General features: G+C 42.5%; 1 protein-coding gene across 3 annotated transcripts in view; it reads right to left on the reverse strand.

The window, feature by feature from the left end:
* Nucleotides 1-3,599: 3,599 nt before the first annotated feature.
* LOC125738744 (N-acetyl-beta-glucosaminyl-glycoprotein 4-beta-N-acetylgalactosaminyltransferase 1-like) overlaps nucleotides 3,600-13,846 on the reverse strand; it is a 37,194-nt gene continuing 26,947 nt past the window's right edge. For all 3 annotated transcript variants that reach the window (XM_049008009.1, XM_049008027.1, XM_049008019.1), the window contains exons 15-20: nucleotides 13,575-13,828; nucleotides 12,939-13,092; nucleotides 11,954-12,026; nucleotides 9,506-9,659; nucleotides 5,995-6,121; nucleotides 3,600-5,069 (exon numbers count right to left, since the gene is read on the reverse strand). In XM_049008009.1, the coding sequence (XP_048863966.1) occupies nucleotides 4,961-5,069; nucleotides 5,995-6,121; nucleotides 9,506-9,659; nucleotides 11,954-12,026; nucleotides 12,939-13,092; nucleotides 13,575-13,828 (871 nt within the window). In that variant the 3' untranslated portion in view covers nucleotides 3,600-4,960. The remainder of the gene's footprint in view (nucleotides 5,070-5,994; nucleotides 6,122-9,505; nucleotides 9,660-11,953; nucleotides 12,027-12,938; nucleotides 13,093-13,574; nucleotides 13,829-13,846) is intronic.

Genomic DNA, 13,846 nt, shown 5'->3' on the forward strand with positions numbered 1-13,846 from the left:
GGCATCATATCATAGTTTTACACCAACACGAGGATAATCTGAACATCATTTTCTTTGCCTGCCCATCCAACGCCTTCGCCGCTTCATACCCCCAGCGTGAACAGGCGGGTCTGTTGACCAGGGTCTCCATGGCTGCAGGACCGGATGGCTGTCTGTATCTGCTGGACTACCTCCACCACCCCTTTTCCCTCACCCGTTGCAAGTCGTGTCATTTTTATGTTGTAAGGTGTAGTGATCATGTGCTTATGTTGCTGAGGTGTTATTCTCCACCTCTCTCTCCTCATGTTATTATGTTTCTTTTCTTCTCTCTTCCCCTGTCTCCCGACCGGTCTACCCCCTACTGTGATGTTTGTGTATATGTGTGGTCGGGTTGATGGCCAGCTTTTTCGCTGGTACTCGTGACTAGTGACATGGTATATTGCAACAGCAATAAAGGGTTGAATAAAAACAAACAAACAAATAAAACAAAAAAAAACTTTTGCACAGTACTGTATATGTGTGTAGAATTCATGACACTGACAAACCAGAGTAATTCTGATGAGAAAAATGTTTTTTATCTATAATATATATAATTCCTGGAATTACTTTTTTTTATACATTATCTACTTTAGTATTGAGTTGCACCTCTGCTTGGGGGGTCATTGTTCTACTGAGACGTAAGTTTCTTACATGCTTCAGTTTCAACAAGTTCTCCTACAATATTTCCCTTTGTTCATAACCTAGACTACCTGTCCAATAGAGCAGGATACAGCCACACATCACCGAAGGACTGAAATTTGTTGAAGCACAGGCAGTGTTCGGTTTACACCACACGCTGTACTGTAATCATTTTCAGAATCAGAATCATTTTTAATGACTGCACGACTGAGGTCGGTGGAATTTGCTTCCGCCACAGCATGGTGGGTGAGCTCAAACCAACTTTGTCCATAACACGAGACAGTCACGACATCACAAAAAAGAATGACTAACACAACAGACAATGTTATACCGCAAGCCAAAATTGACAGATTATATCCGCAGGCAGTATTTATAGGATAGACACAGGAGATTTCAGTGCAAATGTAAACTCTGCCACCTATAGAGGCAGAAGTCCTTATTGCAGTGCCAGGGAAAAAAGCTGTTTTTAAAACTGGATGTTTTGGCAGGCAGGGGATTATAGCACCTCCTACAGGGCATCAGCGGGAAGAGTGAGCAGGGTGACAGGTGTCACAGATATTTTTTTTGTTGCCATTTTGATAATGTGGTTGTGATATAGTAATTCAACTGGTGGGAGGGGGGGTGCCAATAATTTTGGATGATTTGCTGACTTATTGCTAGCTTTTTTTTGTGTGTGTGACTGCCTGAGCTACTGTACCAAACTGTTATGGATGACGCGAGTATACTCTCAATAATGCCCATGTAAAACTAAAGAATAAGGGTTCATTTTACTTTCACTTTTTGAGCTGCCTTCGTAAAAACAGTCTTTGCTGGGCATTATTGGTAATGTGGTCTGCGCAGATGCTCCCTCTCAGTGTATTTCTGAAGTCAGTGCTAAGAAATCTGAATGCATCTGTCATAGTTACAGGGTCTCTGGAAATATATACGTGGGTTTTGGGGAGGGGGCTATGACTGAATTCTCTTGTGAATTCTTGTTTTAGATGTGCCGAACTGGAGGTTGTTATCAAGTGACTGCTTGCGCTACTGGCTCAAGGCATCACTTTTCATTTTATAGGTCATAAATCCAATTATAGTTGCGTTGTCTGCATATTTAAGAATGGTGAATGAGCTGGGGCGGGAGGTTAGGTGATTTGAGTAGGGGGAGAAAAATCATGGTGAAAGGACACAGCCCTGGGGGGGGGGGCATGTGTGCTAAGCATTAGAGGGCAAAATAAAAGGCTTCTCCACAGGAAGCTCCAAATCCAGTAGCATATTCAGGGCTCAAGTTTCATGTCTAGGATTCTATTGAAAAGACTAACTGTACTTATTGTATTAAAGGCCAAGCTGGAGTCAAAGAATAGGATGCGAGTGATCATCCACCTCTGATAGCTAAGCCACTTATCCAATTAGTTGCAGTGACCAGGAATCTCCTTAGCTGGCATGGAGTAAAAGAGCGTAGGGCAAGGTAAGGGAAGGATGTGAATCACAGCACTTATGTGAGGACAGGCAGCACTGTTTTGGCTTGTTAGCAGAACATGAAGAGAATAGAAGTTCTAGAACTAAATATATCTATAACTCATGACATCATTCTAGGACAATATTATAGGCTACGTTCACACTGCAATGCTGAAGTGACTCAAATCGGATTTTTTTGCCTTAATGTGACACAGATGCATCCATCCATTTTCCAAACCGCTTACCCTACTGGGTCGCGGGGGGTCCAGAGCCTATCCCGGAAGCAATGGGCACGAGGCAGGGAACAACGCAGGATGGGGGGGCCAGTCCATCGCAGGGCACACTCACACACCATTCACTCACACATGCACACCTACGGGCAATTTAGCAAGTCCAATTAGCCTCAGCATGTTTTTGGACTGTGGGGGTAAACCGGAGTACCCTGAGGAAACCCCACAACGACATGGGGAGAACATGCAAACTCCACACACATGTGACCCAGGCGGAGACTCGAACCTGGGACCCAGAGGTGTGAGGCAACAGTGCTAACCACTGCACCACCATGCCACTGTGACACAGATCTGATCTTTTTAAATCAGATTTGTGTCACTTTCATATGTGGTACAGATACATATCTGATTCGAGGCCATGCAACCTGAATGTGAACGCTCAGATCGGAAATCATGTGGCTTTTTGCTTACACACATGCGCTGACATCATCAGCCTGCGCCGGGAGGGCGGGAAGGTAAAAATGGAGGAGAGCTGCGATAACAGAAAAAGCTAGTCACCTGACTTTTCTCCTTTTCGACCTGCTCATGTACAGTTGATTCACTGTTTTCCTCCAGAACAAAGTGTGATACATGCGTCAGCTACTAATGGCATTAAAAATGGAGGCGAGTCGCCCCACAGATATGACGTTTTTTGTTGTTGGTGTCGCAGTTGACCCGTGTAAAAACATATCAATGTGCGCATTCGTGACATTTGGGAGGACTGATGCTTTCACATTAGTCAGATACAGGTCACCTGTAGTTATGGATGTGAACTGTTAAGATAAACAAATCAGATCTGAGCAAAAAAATCTGAACTGAACGATGTGGCTGGCAGTGTGAATGTAGCCATAGTGATTTGAGATTTTAAGTAAAACAATATGCAACTGACAAGACAGAATCTGTCCCTGAATTTTGGAGCAATACATTATGCTCCTAAGTGAATACTCCTCTGATGATACATCCACATACGACTATCTGCAGTTTTATATTAAGACATCTTGACTGCTTAAGCAGACATTATTACTCATTCATAAGTAATAAAAGGAATGTTTTCACCAGACTCATCTTAAGTGATAAGTTGTACAAAGTGTAGTAATGACATCTGGAAAATGTTTACACTTGGTTAAATCTGAAAGACGGCTGTAAGACTGATGAAAAAGCTTCATACTTCTTTGAACTGTGGGACAAATCTGCTGCTGCCAAATTCAACAAGAGAGAAGAAAACACAAACACTTCATCGGGGGAAAAATCTTTTGTAGAAAGCACAAAATTATTTTTCACAAAACAAATCAGGTCATCCGAGCGAACTGCCTACAAAAGCGTCCTCGAACATGGAGATGGTAACAAGTTAAGACACCAGTAAAACCATAGCTCATCATTTCATTGGTTAGAAAAAAAACCCACAAAACTTTATTTGAACAGCCAGATATTCTAAAACAAAAAAAAAAACAAACATTTTCTTTAAAGAAAATCCTTAGATGCTATAAATCATCAGTTGTACTAAAATGACATTGTCATTTTATGCAGGAGGGACAAGCAGCGGCTGCACTGAATTCAGGATGGTAAACGGTGCCAAACAGCCCGAGAAATGCAACTACCTCCTTAATCAAACACCCAACGGAATCTGTCCGTCATACTTGTGTTTCGCTGTTCTTTAGGACACACCGTTCTGAGAAAATAAAGTGAGGCAAAAAAAAGACACCGACAATTTACAAGAACAAACACAAAGGAAAACCAGTACCAACCTTAAAAGACTACATATCTACAATAAAATATGACTTTGGACAGGTACGGTGACACACTGAAGGCCGAAGGACAGTGAGAACACAGCTAGCAGCTGATACGGACTCTCTGACACTCTGCTCATCTGCTTCATCCATGGGGCACCAAGTACAGCTGTGCCAAAATGTGTCATTTACTGTGGCGATGCGTATGACTGCATAATAACCGTTTCCATGGTGACACTGCTGCATTGCAATGGTACACTGCAAGTGTCATTCAAGTGTAAAATACAGGGTGACAAGGAGCACACTGTACCAGGCCCAGTGCATCATCTTATACTGGTTTGCGTAATTTAACCAGCTTCTCTTTACCAGTTTAACAGGCACTTTATTAAATATATATATCTGGTACATCTTAAAATTCACCAATCCTGAAAAATGTACAGTTACCCAAATAACTAATATACATAAAAATGTGTTGAAAATATCAATGTTCAAAATATCATAAAAAAATAAAATATCCATTATCATTTTGCACATCAAATTCCTGTTTCCTTACATTGGTTTAAATACAGTCTTCCCTCAATTAAAAACCAAAAAAACATTTGACATGTAAACAGTCAAGAATTAAAATATATCATATACGTGTTTGGTGATCAGTGACAGTCTCTTTCCACTGTAAGGGATATAAATGAGCCCAGAAAATATTCACCTGCCGCTGACGTGTAACACGAGGCATTCAGTGGCCAAGTGGAGAGAGAGTGCGTTTCATTTCATTGCGTTTCAAGTTGTACCAAAACAACTTCATGCATTAAACACAGCATGATAAACTCTTCTTCCCTGAGGAATCAAAGGCTCGGAGCCTGCAGCGGAGGAATGTTACATTGGCTTGCGGAAACGTCGGTTCCACATGCCTCGTTTTGAGTGGTAAAAGTGCAAGAAGTTCCTGACGTAAATTCTGTCCACCTCAAGCCCCACGTGAAGAACCCTGGCAGCAGAAGAGGAAGTAAACATCTGTTAATTATGGTAACGGCACTGAATTACTAAATCAGTCAGGAAAAACAAACAGCATGAAGATACTCTGCTGCCTTATATTATGCTCAAGGACACTATTGCTGCAAGCTACTAGCTTATTTGTTTTTTTTTTAATGAAATCTAGAACTTATAATTCATTCCTTTATCGGTCAACCGTGGCTACCTGCTTTGCATCCCCCTAGTGCGGCAGGACATGTCGAGCCATGTGACGTGCTTAAATGAGGGGTTTTCACATTTCTTAAACCAGGGACTCCCAAATTAATACCTCAGAAGACACAGAGTGGGACTTATTTTCAGCCTGCGAGCTTTAGGCCAAGACCAGCCCATGGGGAACTTCAATAAGTGATGACAGAGTTCAAGTCTTATTTATCACTGACATTTCAAGAAGAAAGAGGAGAGGTAAGGAGCATGTGCTGACAGCGTGTTTCCACACCCACCACACGACGAACCACCTCAGGGAGGAGATCCTGAGTGCAGCCATGTGGCAGGTGATACCTCAGCACCACACTAGTCCGAATGCAACCATCTGAGGTTTTTCCAGTGCCAATTCTGCCAGCAACGCTCAGATTTCCCCTGTAAGTTGGAGGACCTCCATGCAGGGCTGGATATAGGTTAATCATACCCAGGACTTTTTTTGTACAATAATTTGAGTCTCCTGATTGGCCACTCCAGGCGTGGACCACAGCTACAGATTATTTTATTGTATGATGACAAAATGAAGAACTATGGACTTAGGGTGGACGTTGGCCATTTGGTTATTACTCCATATGGGGGGGGGAGGCGGGGTCTTTGCCCCACAAGGACCTTAGGATGCTACCTTTTCTGAGCCTTGATAACCTGCACCCCCAGACCAAGGCTCCATGTATGTTAATGCTCACCTGTCTATCAGTTCCCAGTCCTCTCCGCCCCAGTGATCCCGGAACTCTTCCATGTTCATTCCTCCTACCCTATCCATGTCAGACTTGTAGATCCCCAGCAGGCCAAATCCATTCACCTCCCAGTAGCCTGGGGACAGAAACACAAGGGAGCAGACAGAGAATAAAATATGCAAAGGAAGAAACCAAAATGAATGTTGGATCAGAGCAGCATGGTAGGGAACATGTTACTCAAATCGATCAATCTTTATGTATACCGCACCTTTCAAGCAACTCAAATGCAATTCAGAGTGCTTTACGAGCCATAGACACAAACATTGTTATTTAAAATGATCCGTGTCGGGGCACGTCTGCCTGCTAAGGCTGTTGTGTATCATTGGGTGCACAGCGATATAAGTGAGGACGTTTCACTGGAAGATGTGTCCGCTTATCATGTTTTCGTGCCAATGCCATGGATGACATGGGGGAACCTCCAGTCCCGGAAACGACAGAAGAGACAGGGCTCCTCCCACAAAGACAACGTCCTTCGCTCGGTTAAGAAAATGCTCTGCTGTTGTAAGAGTTTGTAACCAATTCGTGTGAACTGTGTAATGGGGAGGGGAGGGGGGGGGTCAGAATAGAGGGGAGGGCTCAGACAGGTAAGAACAAGCTCGTCATGTAGGTGACCATTGTCTAAACATCCCAGGGCAAAGGCAGCGGCTACCCCCCGTATTTTGCTTCGTGAGGGATGATCAGAGACGCGAGCCAGTTTGCTTTCCCCTGTGTTTTTGTGCCTTAGTGTAGCATGGGCACGTCTTTAGAATAGGGAAGAACTTTCAGTTTTATTAGTTTTCTTTCCTTTGATACCACCCAAGTCCAGCCTGGTCAGGTACCTAACCCCCCCCCCACCTTTTTTACCACAGAAATACTGTGTAGACGTTGTTAATATTGTAAATGAGTATCGTAGCTGAAAACGGCTGTTTTTTAATGGGATATCTACATAGGTTTCCAGAGGCCCATTATCAGCAATACTTAGTCTACAGTGAAATGTTGTGTTTGCTAATGCAAGTTTATCATTTTAAAGGGTTAATTGATCATGACAATAGTTAGTTCCAATCAAGGAATCTGATGTTGGACATCTCACATCAGCTGTATCACTCCGCTTGACAGGTGTATCTAAAAACAATTACAAACGAGAGTAAAGGTTCATATTTATTCCATTTCGTTGGATTTATTTTGATCCGTTTCTGGTTTTTACAAGCCGCCGAACCAAAAAAAAAAAAAAAACCACTACAGCCTGTATCCACTTTTGTCCCTTAAAGGCTCCTTTGTCTGTGTGTGAATTTATTCTTTACTCTCGCTTGTTGTTTTTCCGCTGTACCTTTAAGGATCACGCGATATAATTAATTAAGCCTGCGCCCTCGTGCCTACAACCAAATCACAGCCATGTTATACTGGAGTACAACTGCACTCCATGTTACTGCTGAATTAGAAAACTCTTCTGCAATTATGTTAGCACAGATGGAAACTGTTGTGCTGATTAAAGAAGCAATAAAACTGGCCTTCTTCGGACTAGCTGAGTATCTGGAACATTAGTAACTGTGGGTTCGATTCGAAGCTCAAAATGGTCAGAAACAAAGAAACTCTTCTGAAACTCATCAGTCTATTCTTGTTCTGAGAAATGAAGGCTATTCCATGCAAGAAATTGCCGGGATAGAAGATGTTGTACAATGCTGTGTGCTACTCCCTTCACAGAGCAGTGCAAACTGGCTCCAACCACAATAGAAAGAGGGAAAGCAGGCCCAGTCTACACAAGTGAGCGAGAAGATATTAGAGTGTGTAGTTAGAGAAACATGCATCAAAGGTCTTCAACTGCCAGCTGACCAGTCAACATCAACAGTGAAGAGAGAACTCTGGGATGCGGGCCTTCTAGGCAGATTCGCAAAGAAAAAGCCACATCTCACAATGGCGAATAAAAAGAAAAGACTAAGATGGGCAAATGAACACAGACATCTCTTCTTTCGCTGATGATTGGAAAAAAGTACTATGGATAGATGAATCTAAGTTTAAGGTGTTCAGATCACAAAGAAGATGATTTGTGAGATGCAGATAAATGAAAAGATGGTGACGGAGTGTTTGACGACATCTGTCAAGCATGGTGGAGGCAAATGTGATAGTCTGGGGCTGTTTGGGTGATGGTAAAGTGGGAGATTTGTGCTCGGTTAGAGGGACCTTGAAGAAGGAAGGCTATTACTCCATTTTGCAACATCATGATATATCCTGTGGATGACGCTCAACTGAAGCCAGTTTTGTCCTACAACAGGTCAATGACCCAAACACAGCTCTAAACTGTGCACGAATTATTTAGGGAAGAAGCAGTCGGCTGGTATTCTGTGTATACAGGAGTGACCAGAACAGTCAATTGATCTCTACTCTATTGGGCTGTTATGGGAGCAGCTTGAGCGAATGGTAAGTAAGAAGTGGCCATCAAACCCATCCAACTTCAGGAGATGCTTCAGGAAGCCTGAAGTGAAATCTCATCAGATTACCTCAACAAACTGACACCTAGAATGCCCAAGGTCTACAAGAGTGTAATTGCTGCAAATGGAAGACTCTGACGAAAGTAGAGTTTGCAGAACATAATTATTATTTTAATATCAAAAATGATAATTTCTAACTTTGTCAATGACATTTTCCTGTTTATTTAGCTATATTTTCTATTCAAATTCATTTCATGTATGTTTTCATGGAATACAAGGAAATTTCTAAGTGACCCCAAACTTTTGAATGGTAGCGTATAAATTTTTGCTAAACCAACAAAGTGTCTTGGAGTGTTTTCTTTGGCTCCGACTGGAAGCGCAAGTAGATACTTCCACACGGGTAGACATCCACTCGACGCCAACTCCAAGGCTTCTCTTGGGGTCATAGCATGGATTTATACAGTACTGAGCAAAAAGTCTTAGGCACTCAAAAGAAATGTTTAACGCCATTTATCTGGATAGTAAGTGCACATTTTCTTATGCCAAATTATATTTTTTTGTTCTAAGAACATGTGAAAATTGCAAGTCACACAATAAAAACTAGTAAAACTGTCTTCTGTTCTCCAAAAAGTTACTGATATCTACTTGGATAGCTAGATAGCTTGGATAGCAGTTCCCAAACTTCTCCTCAGTGGCACCTGAACCATTCTATGTATTTCTTAAATTTCACCACCAGCTCGCTTAATTAATTAACTTAATTAGTTAAAAAAGTAAATGAGATATTGAATAGATATATGAGGTGGGCTAGTGGTCTGGTCAAAACGTACACGGGTGTATTGTATGGTTGCTGGAAATAATAGGGTTATTTTAGCAGAGGTTTTGAAATGGCTAAGCTGACACACTTTGCCAGGCGTAACAGCATTTACACCAACATGACAGTTATTTAACCATCATTTTTTTGGCTACCTTTTGGACAGTACTGTACATTAAAAGAAAAAAATAGTAAAATACTATAAATAGTAAAAGACTAAAAATTAAAATGCATCCTTGCATACCGTCGGGCTCCTCTGGTGTGGCCCCACAGTCCAGCCTCATAACGATAGGTGCAAAGGTTATCTTGCCCTCCACGCAGTGCTTGCGAATGCTGTCGATGATGGAGTGTGGGAAGTGGAGGTGAAGGTCACACAGGAACACAATGCTGTGGCTGTCCTGCGAGGCGGGCGTCAAACGAACAAACAAACAGGTCCCATTCAGCTTTTAGAGTAACGCAACGTATAACTCAGCACGTCCATTCATTTGCTATCCGGTTACGGTGGTCAGGATCAGGTGGCCTGGGGTTGTTACCAGGCAGCGTAGGGCACACGGCTGGGGGAAACCCCACACATGCGCACGCACACAATGAGACACTTCGCGTAATCTAGAAATACTAAGTAGCATGGCTAACTCAGATAGGTCTGCAGGATGAGATGGGAATACCAGATAGTGCCTCTTGTGACATGGGGAGAACAGGCAGCTCCTCAGAGTGGAGGTGAGATTCAAACTACCAACCCTAGGGCAGCAATAGCGTCAACCACACACACACACACACACAAAAAAAAAAAAAAATTATGAAATATTGATTTCGAGTCTCCGCCTGAGTCACATGTGTGTGGAGTTTGCATGTTCTCCCCATGTCGCTGTGGGGTTTCCTCCGGGTACTCCGGTTTCCCCCCACTGTCCAAAAACATGCTGAGGCTAATTGGACTTGCTAAACTGTGTGTGTGAATGGTGTGTGTGTGTGCCCTGCGATGGGCTGGCCCCCCATCCTGGGTTGTTCCCTGCCTCGTGCCCATTGCTTCCGGGATAGGCTCCGGACCCCCCGCGACCCAGTAGGATAAGCGGTTTGGAAAATGGATGGATGGATTGATATCAGATGCTACCCAAACCTAGCACTTGTGGGAATGTTACGTGACGGTCTTCTCAAAGTTCTTACTGTAACACTAATGGAACGTTTCACATTTTGTCAAGGGATAAAATTCTTATATGAACACCATTTTAATGCTATTAATGTTGAAATTAGTGCTTTATATTAAAATGTTATTTCACTGTAGTGCTATATGTGTATACTGTGAATGTTCCATCTAGTCCTGAATCTATGCCTTTGAGGCACAAAGCCACAGTGTTACCCGCTGCCCTACCATGCCCATTGTTTGTTTATATGTTACTATTCTTTCTGGTGGTAGTGGGATAACATTCTGGGAGCGTCAGGAAAACTCGACACTATGAATGTTTCCATGCCTTAATTGTAATGTTTTGTAAACATTCCTAGAACAAAAAAAAATTGTTTGCGGGGCATGTACTTCTTACCAACATGTTGTTACATTACTTGTATGTGTTTTGTGTACCTTGCCTCTCTCCCTCGCGCATATTCAGTGTTGTCCACACTTTCGACATGGACTGACTGGTTTTTCCATACTGCACTATGAGGCTTGTTAGATCTCTGGAGGAACATTGAGATGTGTCCATGGCTGTAGGAGCCAGGAAATACGCCACATCTTTGTGAAGAGCTACAGATCGATTGAGGCACTGAAATTAAATGAACTCTTTTGTCACAAACGTTTTGTTTCATACTCCTGTTGTTTCTATATTATCCATTAAATTTTGGGGGGCTACGGCCGTGGCGTGGCTAGCACTGTTGCCTCTGGAACCAGGGTTGGGGTCTCTGCCCCAGATGTGTGTGAAGTTTGCATGTTCTCCATGTGTCCTCGAGGGGTTTCCTCCGGGGTCTCTGGTTCCCCCACCAGCCCCACAGACCAAAAATATGCTAAGGTGAATTGGAGTTACCAAACTGTGTGCAGTTGTGAATGGTGTGAATGTGCCCTGTGATGGGTTGACACCCCTACTTGGGTAATTCCCTGTTTTGCACCCATAGCTTCCAGGATAGGCTCCAGAACCCTGTGACCCTACATAGAACAAACAGGTATAGAAAATGGATGGATGGATGGATGGACATAAAATTTAATCCCTACAGAGTGATTAATTTCTAGCAAAATCTAGCACACTCAATAAGCAGCAAAGATGGATGGATGGATATCCAATATTCAGAAATAACTTAAATCCAGTGTTAAAATGTCAGGGCTTTTTACCCATAACTTCTACACCGGCAACTGGATGACTATACGGCCATTCACATCTCACAAGTGTCTTGTGTGGAGGTTGGGACAGATATAAGGTAACAGATAAGATAAGGTGTCTGTTTTGTCACTGTACAAGTATGATGAGATGATGCTTGGATCTTTCTACAGAAGCCTCAATAAAGACTGTACAAGCTAAAAAAATACATATCTTATATAGCAATTACAGTGCAGAGTATAAAAGTATAGGATGAATATTGCACATAAATTATTGTACATGAAAAAAATACAAAAGGTTGGGCTCTACAAAGAAAGCCACTGTATCCATCTGTCAAAGAATAATATTAATTTGAGGCAGCCAGTGCCACAGGGCATTGCCGTCACACTTACTGTGATGAGGTTAATCCCAGCTTGAAGGGCTGCAGAACGCTCAAAGTTCCCAGTCAGCTTCACATACTGATAACTGAGGAGAAGCGGAGTGTGAAATTTCATTGTTTACTATTGTTAGCCAGTACAGTATGGGGCGGCAACTGTCAAGCACTCATTTTCGTGCACAAAACACATTTTGTGCCACAAAAACACATTATTTAATGACTAAATCTTGCCTTGCTGCATTTTGTCCACGAAAGCATAAAAACTTCACTTCTTTTCGTGCACAGAAATCAAAAGGAAAGTTTAATTTTGTGCTCAGAATTGAGCGCTTATCAGCACTTTGTATTTTGTAGACAGAAGAAAATCATTTCATGGACGAAATGTATTTTGTAAATTAAAGAAAATCATTTTGTGAATGAAATGCATTTTGTGAATTAAAGAAAGTCATTTTGTGGACGAAATTGATTGAATCACGAAATGCATTTTGTCTTTTGTGGAGTCACCAAAGCACCACGAAATATATTTCGTTTTCAGGTAAATTTTTTAAACTGACTTTAAAACAATGAATAACAGGAACCCTAGCAATGATTAACACTCAAACCACAGAGAGTTTAAAGTACATTGTTTGTTCTACTCAGCAAAAGCACCTTACAAATGAAATTCTCACACAAACTTTCTTTACAATTCTTCATTTTTCAATAAAAACTCTTTAATATTATGTATACTTTCTGCATGATTACTGGATTCTAGTTGCGTCAACATTGTATATTTGTTTTTCATTGTTTGTTGATTGGGTAGGTGGTGCAGTGGCTCAAAGATTAGTACTGCTGCGTCACATTTCCAAGACAAGCGGGGGTTTAAATGCTGTCTCGATTCTGTGTATGTGGGGTTTGCATGTTCTCATGTAACTTGGGGTTTTCCTACAATTCAAAGACATGCAATAAGGCTGATTGGTGCCTCCAAAGTACCTGCTGAGACAAGATCATGCTCCAAGCAAACCCACCTAGGAATATGGGCCGACTGGAGTGCCTGCTCCACATCCATATCCTTGCTGCTGTAGTCCACGACGATGATGTTGAAGTTCTTGTCACCTGTGACCTTGTAGATGTCTTCCATGTACATGATAAGCTGCTGGACCCAGCGGGCCTGGTTCTTCACTGCGTACAGCATGAAGAAAACACATATTTAACTAATATTACATTCGCCAGGAAGCTGACCTACTGAGTCATACATAAACTAGTTCACATTGATCCGTTTATCCAAAAAAATCTTGGTAGCTTTGGTGAAAGGCCAAGTGTTTTTTTTTTTTTATTGTTTATCAAAACACGATGCGTTTAATACTTGCAATGATGTTGAAAAGTCATGTGGGAAGAACCAGGGAGGACAGAGTAGTACAGCCATTCATGTCAATGACAACCATCAACAAAATGAACTGCAGCTGCACCAAAGCAATTCTCTCTCTTCACCATGATGTTTAGTATTGATAATCTAAGCCTATTGATATTTTAAGCAGTAACTCATGGGATGGTCACTGGCTCAGCACTTTCTGAATGTGAAACATAGTAACCGCCAGAGAAGATCCTAAAGTCCACTACAGGCAGCACCCTGCACTGAGGCCCACCGGAGTCCAGGCACATACCTGGCACTATGAAGTGCACAGTAGCTGAGGGATTCCACTCCACCCCCTCAGGGTGGCACAGCAGCACCCCCTTCCTGTCCGGTTGGTCTACCCCATTCCAAGACCTGATCTGGCTGTGTGGCTCGTAAACATACTGGGAGATGCGAAACCTAGTCCCACGCCGGTTCTCCACCTCCAGCTCGAGGAGATAGCGGCTACCGCGGAACCTGTCAATTCGCCGCTCCACGTTGATCACTTGCAACAGGGTGAAGCGTCTAGAGGCAAGAATGGGA

This window comes from Brienomyrus brachyistius, chromosome 1 (assembly GCF_023856365.1).
Source record: "Brienomyrus brachyistius isolate T26 chromosome 1, BBRACH_0.4, whole genome shotgun sequence".
Classification (NCBI taxonomy): Eukaryota; Metazoa; Chordata; class Actinopteri; order Osteoglossiformes; family Mormyridae; genus Brienomyrus; species Brienomyrus brachyistius.